Raw genomic sequence first — 26,916 nt, 5'->3', positions numbered from 1 at the left:
ACACAGTAAAATTGTAGCTCTACAAAGGTAGAAAACCATTAGGTAGCATTTTTTGGCAAAGCAGCAGAAATTGGCAGAACACTATGGAGCCAAATCAAGGCCAAAAGTTTTGCTAATTTGAAAATAAAATTTGAACCTGAAAATTATTTTTTACAGTTTAAATTTATTTTAAACTGTAAAACTGGAAAAAAAAAAATTGAAACTGAAAAAAAAAAGATTTGAAACTGAAAAAAAAAAGATCTGAAACTGAAAAAAAGATTTGAAACTGAAATAAAAAGTTCTGAAACTGAAAAAAAGATCTGATACCGAAAAAAAAAAAATTAATCTGTAAAAAAGGTTCAAATTTTATTTTCAAATTAGCAAAACTTTTGGCCTTGATTTGGCTCCATAGAACACCGGTTACGGCCCGCGGGCCGTATGTTTGACACCCCTGGAAAACGTACTCTCTCCTCGGATAAGGTTTGAAGGAGACCCCGGTAAACGCGTCACAGACGCCTGGATAACTTTACAAGGTCGCAGAGCCCCGAAAACCCTCATTTTTCTCTGCCAAATATGGCGCGGGAATGTCCAGGATGACGTCTTGTGTCGGGGCACTGCGGGTTTGCAACCACATTTATTTAACTACGCCTTCTCCCGGTCGAGGTCCTGGTAGGCATTAAATCGACGCACGTAGCCTACGCCGTAGGGTACGCGTCGCCGCGTACCCTACGGCGTAGGCTCTGCGTCGGTGTAACGCAGAACCACAAATCAGCCTTTACACACAGGAAGAGAGTCGGAAAAAAGAAACGGGACAGCCTCCCTCTCCTCCCTCTCCTCCCTCTCCTCCTCCTCCTCCTCTTCCTCGGATAGCGGTCTCCAACAACTTATTCAGTACCGACGCACACAATAGAGACGCTTCCCCCGGCTTTGATACACGGTCATCTCATTAATGCTGTCCGTGTGCTGTCACAAAGAGGAAAAGAGTCAGCTGAGATCATATCATGGAGGATTTGGGTAAGTAATGAAACTCCCCTCTCTCTGTCTGTCTGTCCCAGCCTTTGTAACTACATGTTGATGATATCTTGGAGGGATCTGTGGGAAGGGCTGGTGTTGCCCTAACAGAGGAAATAAGGTCTCTGTTGACTCTGGCAGTCACAGCACAGTTTCTTTCTCACAGCAACATATGAGGTTTAACAATAAAGGCAGCTTGATCCCTCTTTTAAGACAAAGAGAGGCAGTGGAAACTGGAAACTCCTCAATCCTGCACATTCTCATTCACACACGTGAAGTGATCCTAGGTTATTTTATGAATTGAATGTGAAAATGTAATCTTCAAAAGTGTGTTTTTACTTCCACAAAGGCCACACATGTACTAGGAATGGGCGATATTTTACCGTTCACGATATACCGTCAAAAAAAATCCTCACGGTAAGAATTTGCCATCTCGCCGTAAAAACGATAAATTCCCGTTGATGATGTTTTTGTGTAAAGCTGATTTAAGGTTCTGCGTTAAATCCACGCACAATGTACGTGAAGGAAGGAAGGAAGGAAGGAAGGAAGGAAGGAAGGAAGGAAGGAAGGAAGGAAGGAAGGAAGGAAGGAAGGAAGGAAGGAAGGAAGGAAGGGAAAAAAGAAGGAAGGAAGGAAGGGAAAAAAGAAGCAAGGAAGGGAAAAAAGAAGGAAGGAAGGAAGGAAGGAAGGAAGGAAGGAAGGAAGGAAGGAAGGAAGGAAGGAAGGAAGGGAAGAAGGAATGAGAGAGTAGGAGGAAGGAAGGAAGGAAGGGAAAAAAGAAGGAAGGAAGGAAGGAAGGAAGGAAGGAAGGAAGGAAGGAAGGAAGGGAAAAAAGAAGGAAGGAAGGAAGGAAGGAAGGAAGGAAGGAAGGAAGGAAGGAAGGAAGGAAGGAAGGAAGGAAGGAAGGAAGGAAGGAAGGAAGGAGAGAGCAGGAGAGAGCAGGAGGAAAGAAGGAAGGAAGGGAAAAAAGAAGGAAGGAAGGAAGGAAGGAAGGAAGGAAGGAAGGAAGGAAGGAAGGAAGGGAAAAAAGAAGGAAGGAAGGAAGGAAGGAAGGAAGGAAGGAAGGAAGGAAGGAAGGAAGGAAGGAAGGAGAGAGCAGGAGAGAGCAGGAGGAAAGAAGGAAGGAAGGGAAAAAAGAAGGAAGGAAGGAAGGAAGGAAGGAAGGAAGGAAGGAAGGAAGGAAGGAAGGAAGGAAGGAAGGAAGGAAGGAAGGAAGGAAGGAAGGAGAGAGCAGGAGAGAGCAGGAGGAAAGAAGGAAGGAAGGGAAAAAAGAAGGAAGGAAGGAAGGAAGGAAGGAAGGAAGGAAGGAAGGAAGGAAGGAAGGAAGGAAGGAAGGAAGGAAGGAAGGAAGGAAGGAAGGAAGGAAGGAAGGAAGGAAGGAGAGAGCAGGAGAGAGCAGGAGGAAAGAAGGAAGGGAAAAAGGAAGGAAATGAGAAGAAAGAAACAAAGATAAATTCCCGTTGATGACGTTTTTGTGTAACAAACATGGCGGATCTGAGAGCGAGATAGATTCATAGTTGAAAAGGTGGAGTTGAATTGGTATTTTTTTTATCGTCATTTTTATCGTTATCGGGATAAATGCCAGAAATTATCGTGATACATTTTTTAGTCCATACCGCCCATCCCTAATGTACACAGGCATACACCCGAGACATTGCTCAGTATTTACCTGAACGCCACTCAGTTTTTCAAGCAAGTTTGAGAAATTCTTGGTAAATTAGATTTACATGGATCTACAACAAGCCTCTTCATCCGTTACCATTGGCAAGTTGGGGATGGAGAGAAAAGTCACATAATGTTTAACAAAGTGTGTCCCATTGTAAAGATGAAAGGGGGGCTGTGTCCAGATATCATCAGATAGCATTTTTCTTTCCTCTTCAGATTGTTGCTTTTCCGCCCCCCCTTTTCAAAAGAGAAGCCAACTGTGTGTTTCAGAGCCGTGTCAGAAAGGCCCCGAAATAGCCCAAAGCAACGCTGCTATTTGAAAAAGCCGCAGAGTTCAAGGAAAATAGAAGAGGGCTTTGCCTCAGCTGCCTAGTTCGTTCTCAGCGACTTTTCTTTCTCTCTTTTCTTTTTGTTTTCTCGTGACCTCCACCTCCCAGAAATCAAGCATTCATCCCTCTCGAGCAGTATACGAGTAGGAATGGCGAGACGTTAGCCAAGCACATCTGGGCACATCTGGATTAGATCTCATGCAGTGAATTACTTAGGTGACGGGCTGACTGTTTCGTCGGGCCGTGGCCATGTTTGAGACTCGGGTTTTTATGCTGTTGTTCGGCCAGAGTTGTACGTTTATGTGTCGGATCTGGTGAGGCTTTTCGGTGAGCGAGACCACTTGTTAGAGAGGCCTTTGGCCAAGACAAACAAGTCGGCAAGCAACTCTAAATATGGTCATAATTCCCATTGCGAGACATTCAGCTCCTTATATGTGCTGTCTGTTAGACTATGTGTGTGTGTTTGTGTGTGTGTGTGTGTGTTTAAGAGACTGAGAGACACAGCAGGCAGGCAGGAGGAGGGGGGTGCAAGTAGTTTATGGACGATATTCTCAACACATGGTCGTACCAGAAGTGTGAATCATCTGGGACAGAGATGGCTGCAGTGCAGAAATGAGCCACATAACAGCAACAAGAATGCCATAAGTGGTCAGAGGTGCTGCAAACATTCACAGTTGTACTTTCACAGAGGGATCCAGGGGCAGAAGAAGCGGGGGTCCATTCGGTAGCTCATTGAGATGGAGCAAGTCCAAATATCTCAACAGCTGTTTTCAAAATTGAGGATGAGCTGAGGAATGCACACCAGCAAGAGAAGAAGCTGTTTATGTGTTCCAAAAAAAAGAAGACTGTAACATCTCCCTTTACATCCGACAATGAAGCTCATGTGACCACTAAGATTACTTTGTGCAAAGCTTTCCAAGTACTGGTCCACATTGAGAGAAATCACAAAGCAGAACAAAATGAACTGTTCAGAACAGATGAATGATGAACCCTGATAGGATCTCTGACTCACAATTAGATTCTTTTCTCCCCTGATTTCTGATATAGATATTCATCCTTTCTATGAAAAACTGTCCAAAGCATATTAACTGCAGATTTGGAAGGCGTTTCTTCATGTCACGCTCATTTATTTGAAATTATGTATGACAGAACAAAGTTTCATGACAGAACAGTAAATGTCTATATTAGTCCAGAGAGTGAAGCGTTGTAATTAGGCCTGTGTTGAAAAAATCGATTTTCTGATTCTAAATCGATTCTCATATTGATTCCTAAAAATCGATTTGTATGTCTAAAGATCGATTTATTTATTTATTTTTTTATACATTTTTTTTATTTTAAATTTTTTTCATCATTACATTTTTGCCTGGTGAACTTTAATCCCAGTAGTCCCAGTAGTTTTGAAAACTCCTGAACTAGGGCTGTTCGATTTTGCCCAAAAATAAAATCTCGATTTTTTTTCTCTCAAAATCCGATTTTCGATTACAATTACGATTATTTTGTGAATTGACAAAAGGCAAAGAAAGGATTTCAAATATGCTGTTTTTTTATTGAACATTTGCCCCATTGGGCTTTAAGTGCAAACTTTGCTCTTATTAAACCAAAAATTAATGAATAAAGTGCAAAACTCTGTAAAATAAGTTTAAAAAAAGTTTAAAAAAAAAGTTTTATCTCTGAAAAAAAAATCAGCAAATCAGCACTTGCAAACATACAGTAAGTTATTTTTCCAATTAAATAAAACAAGACATTTTCTAATTAAACTAAACTGGTATCAATCATTAATATGTGTGCAGACAAGGTTAAAAAAAAAAAAAAAAAAATATATATATATTTTTTTTTTTTAAATCGATTTTACGATTTTCACATTTTAACATCGTTCTAATTAGATAATCGCGATTACGATTTAAAATCGATTAATCGAACAGCCCTATCCTGAACTAAATGAACTTTTCTTTAGAGAAAATGCTGGACATTTCAGCTTAAATTTCTAAATGTTATATTAGTTCAATGAAGTTCATATTATCTACATTTACTATAGCTTGTTTGGTTTCTCTGTTATCGGACACAGTTTGTCATGAAATACCTGGAAAAATGCCGGGTGCTTCATGGCAAGCTGTGTGTCTGGTGACAGAATAAATCAGACAAGCTAAAATAATTTGTTTACTGCTTGAGCTGTTGCGATTTCTTTCTTTTTTTGCACTTTAAATGGATATTGAAATGCCTATTTGAGCTATTTATTTCTTAGTTATTTCACAATAATTATTGTGAAATTATTATTTCAATAGTTATTTTACAGTCATATAATCCAGGCAACACTAACCAAAATCAATATCAAATCGAATCAGATCGGATTGAATCAAATGGTGATAATCGATTCTGAATCTTAAGAATCGGAATCGATTCTTGACATTTGAATCGATACCCAGCTCTAGTTGTAATATTGAAATAAGGACTCAAAGGTTACATCTCCCTGCATGAACATCTTTATGAACCTTTGCTTTTAGTATCTGGTATAACTCCTTTGTCCAATAAGATTTGTAACTTCAGGTTTCTGGGAACTGTTGAGATAGGTCTCGCACATCTTGCATGTCTTTCTTGAAACAATTTTATCCAATTTCTCAACATAGAGCAGCTGCTGCTCTGGGATTTTAGTAAATTTGCTAACATGAAGTGGTCACTTGAGTGGTTGCTTGAGATGATTCCACGATGTTACTGTTGGATTAGGTTCAGCACTGTGGGTTGGCTAGTCCAAAAAGTTAACATTCCTCTTTGTGCTGATAGTTGTTGTCCTGCATGAGTTGCTTTCTCACAATTTACAGACATACTGAGTGTCATGACTTGTTGCTTTGGCATTTTCCTGTTTATTACAGGAATGATTGTTCGGTCAATCATCGAAAGCTCCGATGCAACAAAACAAGCCCAAACTAACCTGTTTAAATGATGGGACAAGGTTCCTATGCTGGAAATAAATGTTCCTTTCTCCAAACATACAGCTACATATTTTAGTTCTGTTATGTCTTAACCATCAATAAAGCATTCTCCCATAAAGCACCAACCAAATAAGTTGTGATGTTTTTTTTAATGGAGAGTAGGGCTGGGCGATATGGACCAAAAGTCATATCTCGATATTTTCTAGCTGAATGGCGATACTCGATATATATCGATATTTTTTCTGTGACATAATTGGGGTTTCCCCCAAAGCATTTTTAGCATAGCATCTCTGTTAGCTTCATTTTTTCTGAGGCAAACCCTTAAAAAAACAGTCAGTTTTAATACAAAGCCTCGTGCCAAATGTCACACAGGTACATTTATTAACAGAGGTCTGCACAACATCAAAATGTATAAAACAAATGAAATAAAAATAAACTGCCTGCATATATAGAATAAAAATGCTTCTTGAATAAAATAAAACATATCCCTTTCCTGCATAACAATTAAATTACAATTAAAATAAAATTAAAATACAATTAAAAATACACTGTGCAATTAATACAATGTAGACAGTAACAGGCAGACTTTTCCTCTGAGGTTGACAGTTGTGCAAATAACAAAACATTTGTGCAAAATCTCAAATAAAACATTCAAGTCAATTTGTCACAAAATAAGCTATATCAAAATCATAAAAAAAATAAATAAAAAATAAAAAGTTTAAAAAAAAATCGATATAAACGATATTGTCTCGTACCATATCACGTTCGAAAATATATCGATATATATTAAAATCTCGATATATCGCCCAGCCCTACGTCCTACTATAAACATTTGAGCACCTTCATTCAGGCGCGCTTGTTATTTTAATAGATTAGGTTGCAGCATGTGAAATAATAAAATAAGATACCAAAAATAAATAAATCAACATAATATATTTTTTTTGATAATCGATATTGTCTCGTACCATATCGTGTTTGAAAATATATCGATATATATTAAAATCTCGATATATCGCCCAGCCCTATTGGAGAGCATATTTCACCCCTGCCTTAACATCATCATCATTGTCCAGTGTTTTCCTAATGGTGGGCTGATAAACATTAACATTAGTTGATGTAAAAGACGCCTTCACTCACACAAAAGTTACCCTTGAGTTCTTTTTTTTTTATTGTGAAATTGCATCCACTTTGAAATTGGGTCAAACAAACTGATTTGGCGACTGATGGGGATCTTATCCTCATGTTAGATTCACCTCAACAAGAATCAAAAGACTTGAAATAACAATAATGAAGTGGTGTCGGTTCAAGACGTGATATTAAGAAGGTTAATGTTTCCTTGCTCAAAATAAGAAAATCCATATAAAACAGCAGCCTCTGCTACAACTTGGAGTATGTAATGACTCATGTTATGTCCTCTATAAACATACCAACGCTGGTCAGCACAAAATGATGCCAGAGACTATCGCTTGAGCAAGTTTAGCTTCCAGACAGCTTCCACTTCAGCATAAGTGTGGGAAAGGCAGTGTGGGGGTGGCCGACAGACGGAGTAGGTTTAGTTATCAGCTGCCAAACACTCTTCCTCCTCTGCTTCCTCTATAAACGTTCATGTCTTGGATATGAATGCAGAAATGAATGTCTGTTTTAATAACCCTGCTATGAAAACGGATTGGCCCGGGGTTATGGCTGTTTTGGCTGTCTTGTCTCGCGGCTAATTTATGTCTGAGGATGCTCGTTCTCCTCCACGGATAGTGCAGTGTGTGGGCTGACTTGCTGCTGCTGCTTGGTCACACAGGCTGTCTGTCTTTCCCTAGGAGTGCCTGAGCCACCTAACTACCCTCTCAGTCCTCGTATTGTTGTGTTTGGTACGTAAATATCTGTGCATGCTTGTGTGACGTCTTTTCTCCCGGTTATGTACTTGCTTTTGCTTTCATCTGACTTGATAGATTTTGTGTGTCATTAATGGTGCAGCATTGCAGGATTCACTTTTATCTATGAACACTGTAAGGTAGGGCTGTTCGATTAATCGATTTTAAATCGTAATCGCGATTATGTAATTAGAACGATGTTAAAACGTGAAAATCGTAAAATCTATTTTTCACTTTTTTTTTTTTTTTTTACCTTGTCTGCACACATTTTAATGATTGATACCATAGTAATGTTTGATGGAAATACCTCTCAATACCTGCGACAAGTGCCCCATCGGAGAGGCTCTTTAGTGTAGGAGGGGCGTTGTAACATGCCACCGGGCATCCCTCAAGCCAGATGCCGTAGACCGGCTCGTGTTCCTTGCAAAAAACTTGCAAATGTGAATAGCAAATGTAATGACTGACATTACACACCTCTACCTCCTTCATGGGTTGCATTATTATTTAGCATGCAAAGACCCAGTTTAGTTTAATTAGAAAATGTCTTGTTTTATTTAATTGGAAATATAACTTACTGTACGTTTGCAAGTGCTGATTTGCTGATTTTTCTTTTCAGAGATAAAACTTTATATTTTATTATATTTTTTAAAACTTTTTTTCAACTTATTTTAGAGTTTTGCACTTTATTCATTCATTTTTGGTTTAATAAGAGCAAAGTTTGCACTTAAAGTCCAATGGGGCAAATGTTCAATAAAAAAACAGCATATTTGAAATAATTTCTTTGCCTTTTGTCAATTCACAAAATAATCGTAATCGAAAATCGGATTTTGAGAGAAAAAAATCGAGATTTTATTTTTGGGCAAAATCGAACAGCCCTACTGTAAGGGATGACTGTAAACGTAGAGTTTCTTTGCTGGGTGTTAAATTATTATTATTTCTTTATTTCTCATCACTTAATTTGGTTGTTAATCAAACCACGTGTCTTTCTCACTTGCACGTCTTTTTTTCCAGACGCCCTCCTTGCTGATTTGGAGAGCACCGGCTCTCCTCTACCTCGGTGTCCCGTCTTGCTCACCTCGGAGCCTCCAGAAAAAGCTGAAGCTGCCAACCAGGACTCGGCCCAGACCCGGCCACCCCCCCCTGCCTACACACCACAGCAGGTGGTGCCACTTGTCATGTTTCTGTTTCTTAATGCACTCAGTTTTTCGATGACTTTTAATTTAGAGGAAAAGTTTAAACTTTGCCGTCAAACAAACCGTTTTTCATAGTTTGTGCATCTGATTTATCTGTCAGACTGTTTCTGCGGCGATGAAGTCCACACAGAACTCTAACCCGGACAAATTATACAGGTAAATCCTCATTCTTTTATTCTGAAAGTAGCTGCATGAGTCATGGAAGACATGTAGGCTTCTCGTGTGTGCGCCTGAGCTCTTGTTTGTTCTTTAGCTTCACGCCTGTTGGAGGAAAGACCAAAATCATTTTGGGTAATGAACATCTTTGTCGTAAAGCCGCGTGATTGTTTGGCATTGGGGAGCCTTTTTATTGGTAGATGTTTCATCTACGGTTTCTGCTCTTCTTCAAACTCTCCTTTTGCCAAATTAGCAATCAACATGTAACTAATGATGGGACCATGTTGGTTTGTTGGAGGACTGTGTGCAAACATGTCTCTGCAGCCTTGGCATTGGTTGAACTCCCATAATGCTCCACCCTGCATGTGCTGACAGAAATGGACAAGAACATGCAACTGAACTTTGAATCAATCAGAGCTTAATTTGTGGTCTATTATGTTAAACTTAAGTTCTGACCACTTCACTTGCAATCCATGGAAGCCTGTACGTATAACAGATGATGAGTATTTCCTGTGCCTGTAATTATTTGTATTCCAGGTAAATTTTAAAAAGTTAAATAATTGCTAAATAATCTCTGATTAGCTCCAAGATTACTTCAAAAAAGAAGCATTTACCCATCAGTGTGTAAAGAAATCAAGGGGTTTATCATGTCTTCGACTGAGTTTAGTAAAAACATTGGCGTCAGTACTAATTCCTCTGACTGCATTCAAAGATTCATCCATCGTTCCTGGTAAGTTTCTCTTACCCCCGTTAGCTCCTGGCACGATTAACGGATTGGAAGATTCAAGCATGAGATTGAGATCCTGTTTCAAGGCGCTGGCGGTTATGTGCTGAGAGAACTTTAGCTGTTTGTCTAAACCCACCAACAGCTGCCAGTCCCTTCCAGAAACCAAGATTAATGCAGATGTGCTCACTGGCCGCTCTCCAGGTTAGATGAGAACGATGAGTTTCATTGAAGGGCAAAACTACTTGGTGCTTTCTGCTGTGACCTTCAGAATTTGGTCATGTTGCCAACAGCATTACCCCCCCCACCCTCCCATGTCTTGTGCCAGCGATTGAGACTGCACAAGACGTCCACATTTGAGGCGCAGCTGCCACAGCAATGTTTGGCCAACATGTGGCTTTTTTGACAGATTATATACTGAATGGCCAAAACAAAAATGGTTACACTGACATGTTGCATCAAACTTAGTGCTGATTACGACTAGGAATGGGCGATATTTTACCGTTCACGATAAACCGTCAAAAAAATTACTCACGATAAGAATTTGTCATCTCGCGATAAAAACGATAAATTCCCGTTGATGATGTTTTTGTGTAAAGCCGGATTTATGGTTCTGCGTGAAGGAAGGAAGGAAGGAAGGAAGGAAGGAAGGAAGGAAGGAAGGAAGGAAGGAAGGAAGGAAGGAAGGAAGGAAGGAAGGAAGGAAGGAAGGAAAGAAGGAAAGAAGGAAAGAAGGAAGGAAGGAAGGAAGGAAAGAAGGAAGGAAGGAAGGAAGGAAGGAAGGAAGGGAGGGAGGAAGGAAGGAAAGAAGGAAAGAAGGAAGGAAGGAAGGAAGGAAGGAAGGAAGGAAGGAAGGAAGGAAAGAAGGACGGAAGGAAGGAAGGAAGGAAGGAAGGAAGGAAGGAAGGAAGGAAGGAAGGAAGGAAGGAAGGAAGGAAGGAAGGAAGGAAAGGGGAGAAGGAAGGGAGAGAAGAGGAAGGGAAGAAGGAAGGAGAGAGCAGGAGGAAAGAAGGAAGGAAGGAAGGGAAAAAAGAAGGAAGGAAGGAAGGAAGGAAGGAAGGAAGGAAGGAAGGAAGGAAGGAAGGAAGGAAGGAAGGAAGGAAGGAAGGAAGGAAAGGGGAGAAGGAAGGGAGAAAACAAGGAAAGGAGGAAGGAAGGGAGAGAAGAGGAAGGGAAGAAGGAAGGGAAAAAAGAAGGAAGGAAGGAAGAAAACAAGGAAAGAAGGAAGGAAGGAAGAAAACAAGGAAAGAAGGAAGGAAGGGAAAAAAGAAGGAAGGAAGGAAGAAAACAAGGAAGGAAGAAAACAAGGAAAGAAGGAAGGAAGGGAAAAAGGAAGGAAGGGAAAAAGGAAGGAAGGAAGGAAATGAGCCTGAAAGAAAGAAAGAAAGAAAGAAAGAAAGAAAGAAAGAAAGAAAGAAAGAAGGAAGGATAAATTCCCGTTGATACGTTTTTGTGTAACAAACATGGCGGATCTGAGAGAGAGATAGATTTATAGTTACAAAGATGGAGTTGAATTGGTATTTTTTTATCGTCATTTTTATCATTATCGGGATAAATGCCAGAAATGATCGTGATACATTTTTTAGTCCATACCGCCCATCCCTAATTACGACATACATTCATTCACTGTGTCATTGTTTTTGGATTAGGTTGTGCAATATCACAGAATTAATTTCTTTCCAGAGTTGCATTGATTTTTCAGTAGAATCTTGAGTTAAAAATAGGAGTAAAGACTTCTACAGAAAAGCCCACAGATCCTCAGTGGGGTTAAGGTCTGGAGTCTGTGGTGACCAATGCATGAGTGTAAAGGATGTCTCATAGTTCCTGAGCAACTCTTTCTTAATTTGATCCCAATGAATCTTGGCATTGTCTCTATCTTGGACTGTCTTTGCCTTCAGGAAAAGAAATAACTATTATTGGACAAAAAAACATGGTGGGGAGGGTGGTGGGGGGTTGGTTTAGTTCAGCATATTGTTGCTGAACAACGACCCGACCAACTGAAGCAAATGCAAAATTCCCATTTCATAATACTGCCACCACCGACTTTTAGTAGTTTTCATAATCTACTTGGTAGCTGAGCTTGTTGCAGACCGCTTATTTGACCATTCTGAAACAGGGGAACATCTTTTCTTTCAACAGTGTTGTTGTTTTGAAACAAATGAATCACTACAGTCCTTTTTCAATGGGTGGCTTTTATCTCTTTACTAAGTAAAGAGTTAGTTAGTTCGTTAGTTATCTCTTCACTTAGGTAAATCCAGGTTTAGGATTTTAAATGAGAGAGAATTGCTGATAGTGTTTGCCTCTTCGTCCGTTACTGTCCTGCTCGTGACTCATTACTGAACGAGTTCAGCCGAGACCATGATGAATCCCAGCCCATTGGTGGGAGGATGTTGAAATAAATTAATAATTACTGGCCTCTGTCTGTCTGTGTCATCTCCCCCACAGCACTGTGTGTAAACCGCGCTCCCCCCGCGCAGCCGACCCCCCCCCGGCCTTCTCCTCCTCCTCACTGTTGGGTGGAGGTCTGAGTGAACTGGACCATCTGCTGCAGGAGCTTAATGCCACACAGTTTAACATCACAGGTGTGTGTGTGTGTGTGTGTGTGTATTTAAGTGTGGGCTGAGTAGTTCTTTTTCCCCATCAGTCTGACCCTGTTTTTGTTATCAGATGAGATCCTGTCCCAGTTCCCTTCTTCTAAGAAAGATGAGAGGGACAAGATCAAGGATAAGGCCACCACCTCCACCTCCAGGTAAAGATGATGGCCAATATATTGTGTTGATTTATTTATTTTTGGTATCTTATTTTATTATTTCACATGCTGCAACCTAATCTATTAAAATAACAAGCGCGCCTGAATGAAGGTGCTCAAATGTTTATAGTAGGACATAGGGCTGGGCGATATATCGAGATTTTAATATATATCGATATATTTTCAAACGCGATATGGTACGAGACAATATCGTTTATATCGATTAACATTTTTTTTTTTCTTTTTTTTAAATTATTTTGATATAGCTTATTTTGTGACAAATTGACTTGAATGTTTTATTTGAGATTTGCACAAATGTTTTGTTATTTGCACAACTGTCAACCTCAGTGGAAAAGTCTGCCTGTTACTGTCTACATTGTATTAATTGCACAGTGTATTTTAATTTAATTGAAAATCCCCGAAAGGGGATGCAATTTCACAATAAAAAAAAAAGAACTCAAGGGTAACTTTTGTGTGAGTAAAGGCCTCTTTTACATCAACTAATGTTAATGTTTATCAGCCCACCATTAGGAAAACACTGGACAATGATGATGATGTTAAGGCAGGGGCGAAATATGCTCTCCAAAAGGGCTGGGCGATATATCGAGATTTTAATAGATATCGATATATTTTCAAACGCGATATGGTACGAGACAATATCGTTTATATCGATTATTAAAAAAAAAATATATATATATTTTTTTTTAAATTATTTTGATCTAGCTTATTTTGTGACAAATTGACTTGAATATTTTATTTGAGATTTGCACAAATGTTTTGTTATTTGCACAACTGTCAACCTCAGTGGAAAAGTCTGCCTGTTACTGTCTACATTGTATTAATTGTACAGTGTATTTGAATTTAATTGTTATGCAGGAAAGGGATATTTGTTTTATTTCATTCAAAAAGCATTTTTATTCTATATATATTTTTATTTCATTTGTTTTCTACATTTTGATATTGTGCAGACCTCTGTTAACAAAGGTACCTGTGTGACATTTGGCACGAGGCTTTGTATTAAAACTGACTGTTTTTTTAAGGGTTTGCCTCAGAAGAAAATGAAGCTAACAGAGATGCTATGCTATAATGCTTTGGGGGAAACCCCAATTACGTCACAGAAAAAATATCGATATATATCGAGTATCGCCATTCAGCTAGAAAATATCGAGATATGACTTTTGGTCCATATCGCCCAGCCATAGGACGCATAACTGTCAATAACAGAAATATTACTGGAATTTATAGAAAACAAAATCCTTTTGAATCCCCTCTCTGATTTGTCGTGAAGAATACTTTTTACCGGTAGACACTATCATAAGTCAAATGACCGTGATAAGTGACTAAAAATGGAAACTTTACTTATTCTTATTACACATTGTTACTCATCTCTGCAGTGCTGACGACTACACCAACCACCAGCCATGATGTCATAGAGGGTACAGTCTTGGTTAGGACTCACATACGTCAACTCTAGTTAACTATAATTTAGCTTTTCAACATCTAGTTTTCTGTGAATGCTGCAGCATGCGTGTTGAGCCTCACAGGGCGTGAGCGAGATAAATTCTCCATTACCAATAACACAATTGACAATGTTGGAGCCTATCAGAACTATAATCATTGATAATTTAGCCCTGATGCCTGATGTGGTTTTTTATACTCATTTATACATAGTTGAGGGGGGATGAGGGGGGATGGCATCCCCCCCTGAAATAAAAACGGTCCAAATCATCCACCCTTTCCATCCCTTATGTCATTTCATCAGTGGATGTGGTATTACTGCTATTTCAACATTTAGAGTCATCACCAGAAAAATAACACCAGAAAAATAACTTATTTGACAATTTTCACCTGTTTCAAGTAAATTTTCACTTGAAATAAGTAGAAAAATCTGCCAGTGGGAAAAGATTTATCTTCTCATTACAAGCAAAAAAATCTTGTTCCACTGGCAGATTTTTCTACTAATTTTAAGTGAAAATCTACTTGAAACAGGTGAAAATTGTTGTTTTTACCAGTGATGAGTCCTGTTTTAAGTGAAATGAGATTTTTTCTTACTAAAATGAGACATTTTAACTAGAAATAAGACAAATATTCTTGTTAGGATTTTGAGTTTTTGCAGTGAACCATTTTACTTATCCTGTGAAGGACAGAATCATATTGATAAGTTCAGAAAACTGTTCTTTATTGTTGTATTTTTATGTATTTGATGTAAGCCCAGTGGATATTTAAAGCTTACAGAAGGCTGCATTTAACTGCTGCTATGTCATTCCTGCAGTATTTCTGCAGGTGTTTTGGTCAGTGCTATTATTTGTAATATAGTATATTATTTGTAATCAGAACAAATTATCTGTCCCCATATGATAAAATCTACCATCCCCCCTGATTTTTTTTTACAACTCGAGTACTGTTTATACCTAAGCTACAGCTGAAGCCTTACTAATCCAAAGTTAAGATTTCATGTGTAATTGATTAAATGTATGGGGCTTTAAGATATAAGAAAAACATACAGATCTCCTGGCAAGTTTGTAGCTGTTCTTCCAAAAGTTGGCTCATGGCGTCAGCATCCAGCCTTACAATTTGATTGACACAAAAATGTATATTCCCTTAAAATGTTCATCCAAGAGTTGTGTTCCAATGATATAACTCATAAGCTTTAATGTTCAGCACACTTTATCTTCTCATATTACAGATTGCTGTAACACATCTTGTCCCCTTCTGTGTGAAAAGCTCTGCGTCATCTCCTGTCTCTTCAAAGCTCCTCTTCTAAAAACCCATTCATTTGATTGGGCCAGATGCCCTCCCTGGACGAAAATTAGTGAAACAAAAAAGGACATTGTAATGTTATCTCCATAGATCAGGGGTCAGCAACCCGCGGCTCCAGAGCCGCATGCGGCTCTTTAGCGCCGTCCTAGTGGCTCCTGGAGCTTTTTCAAAAATGTTTGACCATTTTTTTCTTCTTTTTTTTTCTTTTTTTCCTTTTTTTCCTTATTTTTTCAATTTTTTCTTTTTTTCTCTTTTTATTTATTTTTTCTTCTTTTTTTCCTTTTTTATTTTTCTTCTCTTTTTCCTTTTTTTCTCTTTTCTTCCGTTTTCTTTTTTTTTTCTTCTTTTTTTTTCCTTTTTTTCTCTTTTTATTTCTTTTTTCTTATTTACCTTTTTTTTCTTTTTTCTTCTCTTTTTCCTTTATATCTTCCGTTTTGCTTTCCTTTTTAATCTCGACATTTTTCTCGAAATTTTGACTTTTTTCCTAAACATTTTGACTTTTTTCTTGACATTTCGACTTTTATCTCAAGATTGTACTTCAACATTAATGTTGACATTTCGACTTTTTTCTCGAAATATCAACTTTTCTCTCCATTCCGACTTTTTTTCAAGATTGTACTTCAACATTAATCTGGACATTTAGACTTTTTTCTCAACATTTAATGTGGACATTTTAAAACATCTTCCCCCAGTTCTAACTAATATAGAAACATGCAGCATGTCTTGTCTTCATTCTAAGGCTTATAAAAGACTTCATTTTTTGCGGCTCCAGACATATTTGTTTTTTGTGTTTTTGGTCCAATATGGCTCTTTCAACGTTTTGGGTTGCCGACCCCTGCCATAGATAAACTATATATCACACTGAAAAATCTTAATTTTTCCTCTTTAATACAGATTTTTTTTAAAGTAAAAGAAAAGAAATCAGAAATAAAGTCGAGCAACATGGCTCACTTTGGTGACGAATGCTGAATGTAGTTCGCAGCTTTTACAAAGAAACTCCAGAGTGTGATTTCAGTTTTCCAGATCAGAGGAATCTTTTATCTTTTTTTTATGGTTTTTGTCTTGTTTTTCGTAGCTCTGCAAAGCCGTCGGCAACATCAGCGACGCTGGAGCTGGACAAGCTGATGGCGTCTCTGTCTGACTTCAGAGTCCAGAGCACAGTAAGCTGCACGCTTTCATACTGTTGTGGCAGTTTCTGAAGAATGTGAGACTGGACTTTTGACCTGGTTCTTTTCTTTCATATCCTGGGAATTTCTTTTATAATGATTTCTTTTTTTTTTTGTTTGACGGAAGTGGTGAGGCATATTTTCTCTTGTCTAGTATTACACTTGGTAATTCCCGTTTTTTAAAAGTCAAATCCTTGTTGTAGAAAGTTACTGCTGCTTCATGCAAGTTTTCTTTGTCTAACTTTGTACCATGTTAAACCCACCCTTTGATTTTTTTTTTACTTGCCCTTCAGCTATTTTGATGAGGGGGGATTTATCCCTAGCATGTTGTCTTGATGTTGTCTGTTACAATCGCAGAAATATGATGACATCACAGTCATCACGACAGCAGGGACATGGAGAATCACCTTGTGAACCTTTTCATCTCAATCCACAATTGCTGAACTATAATGTCAGTGAAAAAGTTCTTTTAGAAAATACCAGTTTTTAAACTGAAAGCAATATCATATTTTCTCAGGAGAAATGGAAGGAAATTTTTAAACAACAATGGAAAACAACAAATTCTCCACTCTGGAGAGAATATGCATGGAAAAATGTGATCCGCTATTTTTGCACTCCATATCAGAAGAGATCATATTCTACTCAGACAGATTGTTGGAGATGTTGTGGAAGCAAAGAGGCGAATCACTACCACATATTCTGGTGTTGCCCTGTGGTAACCCCATTTTGGTTGCAAGTACATCAAATTCTTGAGACTGTGTTTTCAACAGAATGAATTTTTGGCTTTAGTTTGTTTTACTTGATGGATATAGAGGAACTGGAATGGAGGAATAAAGACAAATATTTATTGAGAATATTACTGGTGGCTTGTAAGAAATCAATAACAAAAAAATGGCTGAAGAGGGAGACACCTAGTGTCGATGAATGGATTGATATTGTGTACAGCATCTATGTAATGGAAAGAATTACTTTTAATTTAAGAACACAAAAAGAGGAATTTAATGATAATTGGCAAAAGTGGATTACATATGTCTCTACCACAAGACCGGACTTCAGGTAATTTCAAACTGTATTATCGGAATATTTTTATACATACGTACTTTTTTCCTTTTTCTGGAGGTGTTTACCAGTCCCCTTATGTACGCTTTTGCTTTCACCTTGATATTTGTTCGGATTTATATGTCTTCATGTTGATTGTTTGATTTTTTTGTTTATGTACAAAACCAATAAAAAGTAAATGACAAAAAAAAAGAAAATACCAGTTTGTTAAAACGTGGCTCACTCTAACTCCTAGCAGAAAACCAGTCGGCGTTATAATGTCTGTACTGTTACTGTGCAGCGGGCCGCAGCACATGCCTCCTGGTACAACTAAGTCACCAGATATAGCCCGCGGATGACAATTAGTCTCGGTGGAAATATGTTTGATTCTTGAAAAGGGTTTCAGTTTGAAGACATGGTTCAAATGAAGTTACATTATTTAATCTAGTTTCTCTGCTTCCAGTGAGGCAGCAGCTTGAGTGTGAGTAGAGGAAGCACTTCTGTCATTATAAGGTTGATTGGTTCCAGTGAACTGTCCAGCTGTGGGCTATAAACAAGAACGCAAAGAGTGATGAGAAAAGAGATTTGAAAGCCATGAAATGATTCCACTGGATACTTTTGTCTGTTCCAAGATCTGACATTTGTCTGTTACGTCACATGTCATGTTTTGAGTAAACATCCATAGTCTTCAGGAGCAGAGGTGTCAAGTAACGAAGTACAAATACTTTGTTACCTTACTTAAGTAGAAATTTTGGTTATCTATACTTCACTGGAGTAATTATTTTTCAGACGACTTTTTACTTTTAGTCCTTACATTTTCACGCAATTATCTGTACTTTTTATTCCTTACATTTTAAAAACAGCCTTGTTACTCTATTTCATTTCGCCCTTTAAAAAAAAACTATCCAGTTAAATTGCTCCATCCGGATAGAGTGAATTTGGTTGTGGTTGTTTCAGATGTTCTTGTCCAGTTTTGTTCTTACATCCGTTCCCTCAGATTCCTGCAACTAAACTTGGATGTACATTCCAATAAAGGTTAGGATAAATGATAACATGCCTCTGAAGTTTGAATTTTTGCACCATTACAATACTTATAGGCAACTAGTCATCATATCTCCTGCTCTCTGAAACACATGTTAATGCTCAATAGTACACATATATGGTTCTTTAATATATTTGCATTATACTAAGATGCATTCATTTTCAATGGCTTTTGTCCTTAATGGCTTTTTACCCCTTACATTACTTTTACTTTTATACTTTAAGTAGTTTTGAAACCAGTACTTCTTTACTTTTACTTGATTAAAAAACTTGAGTTGATACTTCTACAGGAGTATTTTTAAACTCTAGTATCTATACTTCTACCTGAGTAATGAATGTGAATACTTTGACACCTCTGTTCAGGAGAAGAGACCCAAACATAGCCGCACCACGTAAGGACCACCTCTGTGCTTTGTCTCCTCCCAGCCGGCACCAGCGACCACTCCTGTGGTGGCAGCGCCGCAGCAGCCGGCGGCCCCGGCTCAGACCTCGTCTGGGGGATCTCTGGACAGCATGCTGGGGCTCCTCCAGTCAGACCTGAGCCGACAAGGAGTTCAGACGTCCTCCAAGGGCAACTGTTCCGCTTGTCAAAAGCCCGTTGTAGGGCAGGTGAGAGGTTCATAAACTCAGCTGGAGTTTGGCATCACTTTTTTTTTATTATTTTGCTCAGTGCTCATACCTAAGTAACAGTCCTGGGCATTGCTCCCCTCTGCCAACTAGGGATGGGCGGTATGGACTAAAAAATGTATCACGATAATTTTTGGCATTTATCCCGATAACGATAAAAATGACGATAAAAAAAATACCAATTCAACTCCATCTTTTTAACTATAAATATATGTCGCTCTCAGATCCGCCATGTTTGTTACACAAAAACGTCAGCAACAGGAATTTTTCTTTCTTTCTTTCTTTCTTTCTTTCTTTCTTTCTTTCTTTCTTTCTTTCTTTCTTCTTTCAGGCTCATTTCCTTCTTTCCTTCCTTTCATCCTTATTTTTTCCCTTCCTTCCTTCCTTCCTTCATTCCTTCCTTGTTTTCTCCCTTCCTTCATTCTTTCCTTGTTTTCTTCCTTCCTTCCTTCCTTCCTTCCTTCCTTCCTTCCTTGTTTTCTCCCTTCCTTCATTCTTTCCTTCCTTCCTTCCTTCCTTCCTTCCTTCCTTCCTTCCTTCCTTCCTTCCTTCCTTCCTTCCTTCCTTCCTTCCTTCCTTGTTTTCTCCCTTCCTTCATTCTTTCCTTCCTTCCTTCCTTCCTTCCTTCCTTCCTTCCTTCCTTCCTTCCTTCCTTCCTTCCTTCCTTCTTTCCTTGTTTCCTTCCTTCCTTCCTTCCTTCCTTCCTTCCTTCCTTCCTTCCTTGTTTTCTCCCTTCCTTCATTCTTTCCTTCCTTCCTTCCTTCCTTCCTTCCTTCCTTCCTTCCTTCCTTCCTTCCTTCCTTCCTTCCTTCCTTCTTTCCTTGTTTCCTTCTTTCCTTCCTTCCTTCCTTCCTTCCTTCCTTCCTTCCTTCCTTCCTTCTTTCCTTGTTTCCTTCTTTCCTTCCTTCCTTCCTTCCTTCCTTCCTTCCTTCCTTCCTTCCTTCCTTCCTTCCTTCCTTCCTTCCTTCCTTCCTTCCTTCCTTCCTTCCTTCCTTCCTTCCTTCCTTCCTTCCTTCCTTCACGTACGTTGTGCATGAATTTAACGCAGAACCATAAATCAGCTTTACACAAAAACATCATACGAATTTATAATTTTTACCGCGAGATGACAAATTCTTATCGTGAGGAATTTTTTTGACGGTATATCGTGAACAGTAAAATATCGACCATTCCTACTGCCAACCCTGGGAGGGCACTACACTGACGTTTATAGTAATAACAACGGTAAGCATCGCCTCATTTAAACAGTGTGACTACTCGTGTGTGTGTGCAGGTGGTGACGGCTCTGGGGAAGGTGTGGCACCCCGAACACTTCGTGTGCACCGAGTGTGAGGCAGAGTTGGGCAGTCGCAACTTCTTTGAGAAGGATGGACGGCCTTACTGCGAGTCGGACTACTTCACTCTCTTCTCCCCCCCACTGCGCACACTGCAATAAACCCATACTAAATGTGAGACACTCAGACGTGACATACTGTACAGGACTGTCTCAGAAAATTAGAATATTGTGATAAAGTTCTTTATTTTCTGTAATGCAATTAAAAAAACTAAAATGTCATACATTCTGGATTCATTACAAATCAACTGAAATATTGCAATACTTTTATTATTTTAATATTGCTGATTATGGTTTACAGTTTAAGATTAAGATTCCCAGAATATTCTAATTTTTTGAGATAGGATATTTGAGTTTTCTTAAGCTGTAAACCATGATCAGCAATATTAAAATAATAAAAGGCTTGCAATATTTCAGTTGATTTGTAATGAATCCAGAATGTATGACGTTTTTGTAATTGCATTACAGAAAATCACAATATTCAAATTTTCTGAGACAGTTCTGTATGTCTCTCTCATGTCAGTTTGACAGGAATGGCTCGAGTCATTTCTCTTAACCCTTGTTTTATTCTTCTTGCTGTGTAGAAAATGGTCACGGCTCTGGACAAGAACTGGCACCCGGAGTGCTTCTGCTGCGTGAAGTGCAGCCGCACATTCGGAGAGGAAGGTAACGTGAAAGACCGCCATGTCCCGCCTGGGTCGACACAGAACCACACTGAACGCTTTCTACAAACTTAACTTAATTTTTAAGGTTAATACACGTCTATTTGTGGATTTCAGGCCATGGAAAACAAACCAGAATCACTTAAAAATAGGGCTGGGGATCCATTCAAATGTCAAGAATCGATTCGATTCCGATTCTTAAGATTCAGAATTGATTATCAAGATTTGATTCGATCCGATTCGATTCGATTCCGATATTGATTTGGGTTAGTGTTATTAAAACTGTTTTTTGAGCTGTTGCATGAATTATATGACTGTAGTTATCCAAAATATTACTACTAGTATTATATTGGCAAGTATTGGCAGCTAATGATGCTGTAAGGACCAATCAGCTCCCAGAATGCTGATAGAACTGCTTTCAGAAACATTATGTGGGTCAGAATTACCAAACAGATCCAGGACAGCAAACAGAGTCGTATGAAATCGCTTTTATTTTTTCCCACATTCCGTTTTTATTTGTTCCATTTTCGGTCTATTTTGGTTTTCAATTTTTGAGCATTTGGTTTTTAGCATTTTTTGTAACCCCAAGACAGTATATAAAGTAATGAAATATAGACAATTTATAGAATTATAACCTAACACTTTAATGTTTTCATACCTTTAAACATATTTAAAAGCAAAAACATGGCAGTTATTCTCGTGTCCAACAAAACATTACTTTTTTGGGGATAAACAAAAAAATAACCAAAAGTTGTAATGTAATGATGAAAAAAATAATAATACATAAATAAATAAAACAAGAAAAAAAAAAAAAATCAAAAAAAAAATCGATCTTTAGGCATATGAATCGATTTTTAGGAATTAATATGAGAATCGATTTAGAATTGGGAAATCGATTTTTTCAACACAGGCCTGCTTAAAAATGTCAAACATTTTTATCAGCTGTCAGAAAAAATGTACCAAATGAGCTTTTGAACTGATACAGTTGTGGCGTTTTATCCTGCAGGTTTCCATGACCGCGAGGGCCAGCAGTACTGCCAGCAGTGCTTCTTGAGTCTGTTTGCCTCCCGCTGTCAAGGCTGCAGCCAGCCCATCCTGGAAAACTACATCTCAGCTCTGAACTATCTCTGGCACCCGCAGTGCTTCGTATGTAGGGTGAGTGTGCCATTAACCAGCAATCGGCTGATTTAGTACAGAAAATATTATACTGGGTGTCTTACGTTCTTAGTTTCTATACGTGGAAATCTCTCTGGTCACTTTCTCTGACCGCTTCGTCCTGATCAAGGTCACAGGGGACTGCAGTCTGTCTGCATTTTCATCAGGGTGGAGGTACAAATAGGTATAAATAGATGGATACTTTATTGATCCCAAGGGAACTTTTGGGAATCCAAATCTTATTTTAGTGTAAATTAAATACATGAAATAAAAGTGAGTTAGTCTTAATTTGCAACATTAATAAGGGGGCTTGAATTCACAGAAAAGCTTGAACTCCCCGGTGTCACTTGTGCTGATAGCAAAGCCTCCCAGTTCATGTTTGGGATCGTTTTTAATTTGTGAATCTTACAAATTTGTCTCCAATTTTTTGACTTATTTACTCTTGACTAAAGATAAACTGCCCACAAGCTTCAAAGCCATGTTCTGCAACATCTCTGGCTCTTACTTATTCTTTAAGAAAAAATTATTGTCTTTCATCTGTAGGGGAACTTATTTTATTCTATGCAGAGTTCGAGTTCGAGTCCGAGTTCGACCGTAATGGTGGAGTATGTGTGCTCGAATTCGGGCGGTGTAACAGAACTTTCTGAGCACAAACACGTTTTTGTGGGTTGCAATCACTTTCCCCAAGCATTATTTAAAAAAATATTTTATATATCTATTTTTATTATTATTATTATTATTATTATTATTATTATTATTATTATTATTATTATTATTATTATTATTTATTTATTTATTTTTTATTTTTTTCTCTTCTGTGCTCAGTTTCATGGTGCACCCAGAATTTCCACCGATGTTATGCCATAATACACAAAAATGAGGTCAGGAAAAAGCAAATGCTATAAAAAAAGAGATATTAGTGCAAAGTTATTACATTTGCAGGTAATAATTCTTACTCTCATTGTTGAATTAAATATTCAGCGACAACTGTTATTTAAAAATAAAACTGGACAACTAGCAAATGAATGAAATACAATAAAAATTAACAATTGGTGAGGCTTATAAGAAAATGACAAAATACAAAGCCACTTTATGTAGCAACACTACTTCTGGGGGCATTTAGCTCTGCAGGCTTAGCTTAAGTCAACCGATCATGCTAATTAATACAATTTTATGTTTATTCTGATAAAATTTGTCCAACATCCTCATTTCAAATGTCGCTAGTGAAGTCTGAAATGGTCTGAAAAGAGAGCTGCCAGAGCTGAAGGGGTTGTACCATCCATTATCTAGGGCTGCTTTTTCCTACTCATGGTTACTGTGGGTCTGCTGGAGCCGTCTCAGCTCTCTTCTGGCATGTGAGGACACAAAGATTTTAAAGAAAAAGAGGGTTTTATTACCAAAATCAAAAGATGGGCCCTTAAAATAGGTAAAAAATAAAGCAACTAAATGGTAACAGCCGCCATACTGAAACAAAACCAAACTGACTTAACACACACAAGGAACTTAAATACTGGCTGATCAAACCACTGACACACGGGTAAAACACTAAACATTGTTAACAAATAACCTACACAATTAATCTAAACAAACAGTCAGGATGGCAGTTGCTCTAACTTAATTCCTAAATACAAAATTAAACTAATGAACTTAAATTATAGTGAATATTTACACTAACAACCCCTGATTTCCGCCCAGGATGTAGCTGGCCTCGGTACAGTCCCAATCGCCTTAATTTCTGGCAGCTGCATCCTGGAGACATCCCCTCAGCCACGGCTCGCCGCACCAATAAACCACAAAGAAACAAAAGTTGAATATACAAAGTACACCAAATGTGCACGCTACAAATTGAACTTGTGTATTTCAACATAATATGAATAAAGATGTGTACAAAATAAACCAAAGTGTCAGTGCCTGATGTTACTGCCATTTATAGCTGTGGGGCTGCAGGTGCGGCCATCACAGGGCGCAAGGCACAACTTTTTTCTTTTCTTTCTTTTAAGAAAATGCATGTTATGAACCGAAAAGACAACATGCTATCACATGTAAATGATAAGATTTGCAAAAAGTATTTTAAATGATAGTAAAATCCTATAGAGCAGTGGTTCCCAACCTTTTTTCCTTGGAGCCCTCCCTACTTGTGTCTAAGACCAGCCAGGCCCCCCGACCCGTACGTACTAGCACCAAAATAGTCTTTAATTGAAAAAATTAACATTAATAATGTATTTTTGATACATTTCTCTTTGGTTTACTCTGTATATATATGACTTTGTTTTTCTCCAATGTCACCAATGTATAAAATACGCACAAAAGGACATAAAAGGACATAAAAATATTTCTGAAAAATGTCTCTTTTAATATGAGCAACATTTTTTAACATTTTTCCTTTAACAACCTGTCGGAGTAGATTAAATGTTGAGTAATGATGTAATAATAAGGAATGAAATCATTTCCTGTGTTTGTCACCAGTGTATAAAAAACACAAAAAATATTCAAGACATTCATAAATTATTCCTAACAATGTCTTATGAATGACTCATTCGCAAATATCATTTTTACAACTGCATAATTTCAAAGCAGACAAAGTTTCGTGCCCCCCACAGAGATCTCTGGCGACCCCCAGGGGGGGCCCGGACCCCAGGTTGGGAGACACTGCTATAGAGCTAGGGTTGCCACCTTTCAGAAATAGAAATAAGGGACGCCCGATTTCAGCAGCGCAGGAGCCAAAAAAAAGCCCCAAAACTTCTAAACTGAATAAAAATGTGTTTATTTTATATGAAAAAACTAAATGCTTTGATTTAAAGTTTAAAGTGCTTTAATAGCATTGAACTTGCATGACTGTACAGACAGCCAACCATACTAGCAACTGAAATATCCTCCTATGCTACGTATGTCCACATCAGCCCAGATGTAATATAGCCTTAAGGTTAATTTATTTCAATAATTCAACTAGAATATGGTGTAAAAGTTAATTTATTTCAATAATTCAACTAGAATATGGTGTAAATGTTAATTTATTTCAATAATTCAACTAGAATATGGTGTAAAAGTTAACTTATTTCAATAATTCAACTAGAATATGGTGTAAAAGTTAACTTATTTCAATAATTCAACTAGAATATGGTGTAAAAGTTAATTTATTTCAATAATTCAACTAGAATATGGTGTAAAGGTTAATTTATTTCAATAATTCAACTAGAATATGGTGTAAAGGTTAATTTATTTCAATAATTCAACTAGAATATGGTGTAAAAGTTAATTTATTTCAATAATTCAACTAGAATATGGTGTAAAAGTTAATTTATTTCAATAATTCAACTAGAATATGGTGTAAAAGTTAATTTATTTCAATAATTCAACTAGAATATGGTGTAAAAGTTAATGAAAATACGGTACAAATCGTGTCCCGTATTAGTTCAATACGGCACGCAACATTTTTTTCTCAAATAAAGGACAATTCCATATTTTACGGGACGGGTGGCAACCCTATATAGAGCACAGTGGCTGTAGTGAAGCTGCTCAGGGACCACCAGATGTTTGTGGTTGTAGCAGAAGCCACAATGAGGAACTTCACATAACTACTTGAAAGAAGAAGAAAATGCCTAGGCGCCGACGTCACAGCCGGGTTTATGTCATGGGAAGGTTTTCACAGAAAAACTGACGACAGCATCATGAGTCACTCTGCTGACTGAATCTCACTGCATGCTCTTGTTTCCTCTCGCCACCAGGAGTGCTACAGTCCGTTCGTGAATGGCAGCTTCTTTGAACACGAGGGCAAGCCGCTGTGTGAGGCCCACTACCACCAGTCCCGCGGCAGCATGTGCCAGGCCTGCCAGCAGCCCATCCTGGGCCGCTGCGTAACCGCCATGGGAGCCAAGTTCCACCCCCACCACCTTGTGTGCCACTTCTGCCTGAAACCCCTTAGCAAAGGCTGCTTCAAGGAGCAGGAGAACAAGCCCTACTGCCACCCCTGCTTCATCAAACTCTTTGGTTGAGAGCACAGCACAAGAATCGCCACCCCCTTATCCTCCCAGTCCCCCAAGCCACGTGACTCTTCTTTCACAATAATGTTTGTCATTTTCTGCAGGAGAGAGGGTGGAGCTGGTCTCTTTATATTTTGTTTTTAAGAAGATTGGTTATCAACAGAGAAGACAGAATCATCCAATTTTGTATGAAATTAAACTTTATTGAGGAAACAGTCATAAAATTATTGCAAATTATTGTTTTTTACATAATGTATTGATTCAAATTGAATATAGACAATTAGATTTTTTGCCAAAGGTAGAAAAAAACAGCAAATTTATTGTTTCAAGTAAGAACATGTACTGTTATGAAAGGAAATTCCCTTTAATATATTTTGCTTTACATTGCCACAAATATACATGTCACTGCATTTGCATTTATATATTACATGCTGACTGCTATATATGTTTATCTACAATATGTTAAAAGTCAGATATTTTGTATTTTTATTCACTATTGCTTGCTAAATAGTAATAAAACAAAATCCAGATAAATAAAGTTGAATACAGTTTGTTA

General features: G+C 38.0%; 1 protein-coding gene across 1 annotated transcript; it reads left to right on the top strand.

Annotated features, from left to right (window-relative positions):
* The first annotated feature begins 826 nt into the window (after window positions 1-826).
* Window positions 827-26,916, top strand: LOC133419441 (transforming growth factor beta-1-induced transcript 1 protein-like). Its single transcript, XM_061708628.1, is given in 12 exon segments — window positions 827-993; window positions 8,788-8,936; window positions 9,070-9,125; window positions 12,295-12,431; window positions 12,517-12,598; window positions 16,434-16,518; window positions 19,030-19,212; window positions 20,504-20,641; window positions 20,643-20,678; window positions 21,148-21,229; window positions 22,232-22,380; window positions 26,106-26,916. Coding segments are annotated over 12 exon segments (1,377 nt in total). The 5' UTR covers window positions 827-980; the 3' UTR covers window positions 26,373-26,916.

The sequence above is a fragment of the Cololabis saira genome, chromosome 19 (assembly GCF_033807715.1).
Source record: "Cololabis saira isolate AMF1-May2022 chromosome 19, fColSai1.1, whole genome shotgun sequence".
Lineage (NCBI taxonomy): Eukaryota > Metazoa > Chordata > Actinopteri > Beloniformes > Belonidae > Cololabis > Cololabis saira.
Note: the sequence above shows the minus strand (reverse complement) of the source record. Positions and strands in the feature narration are given on the sequence as shown.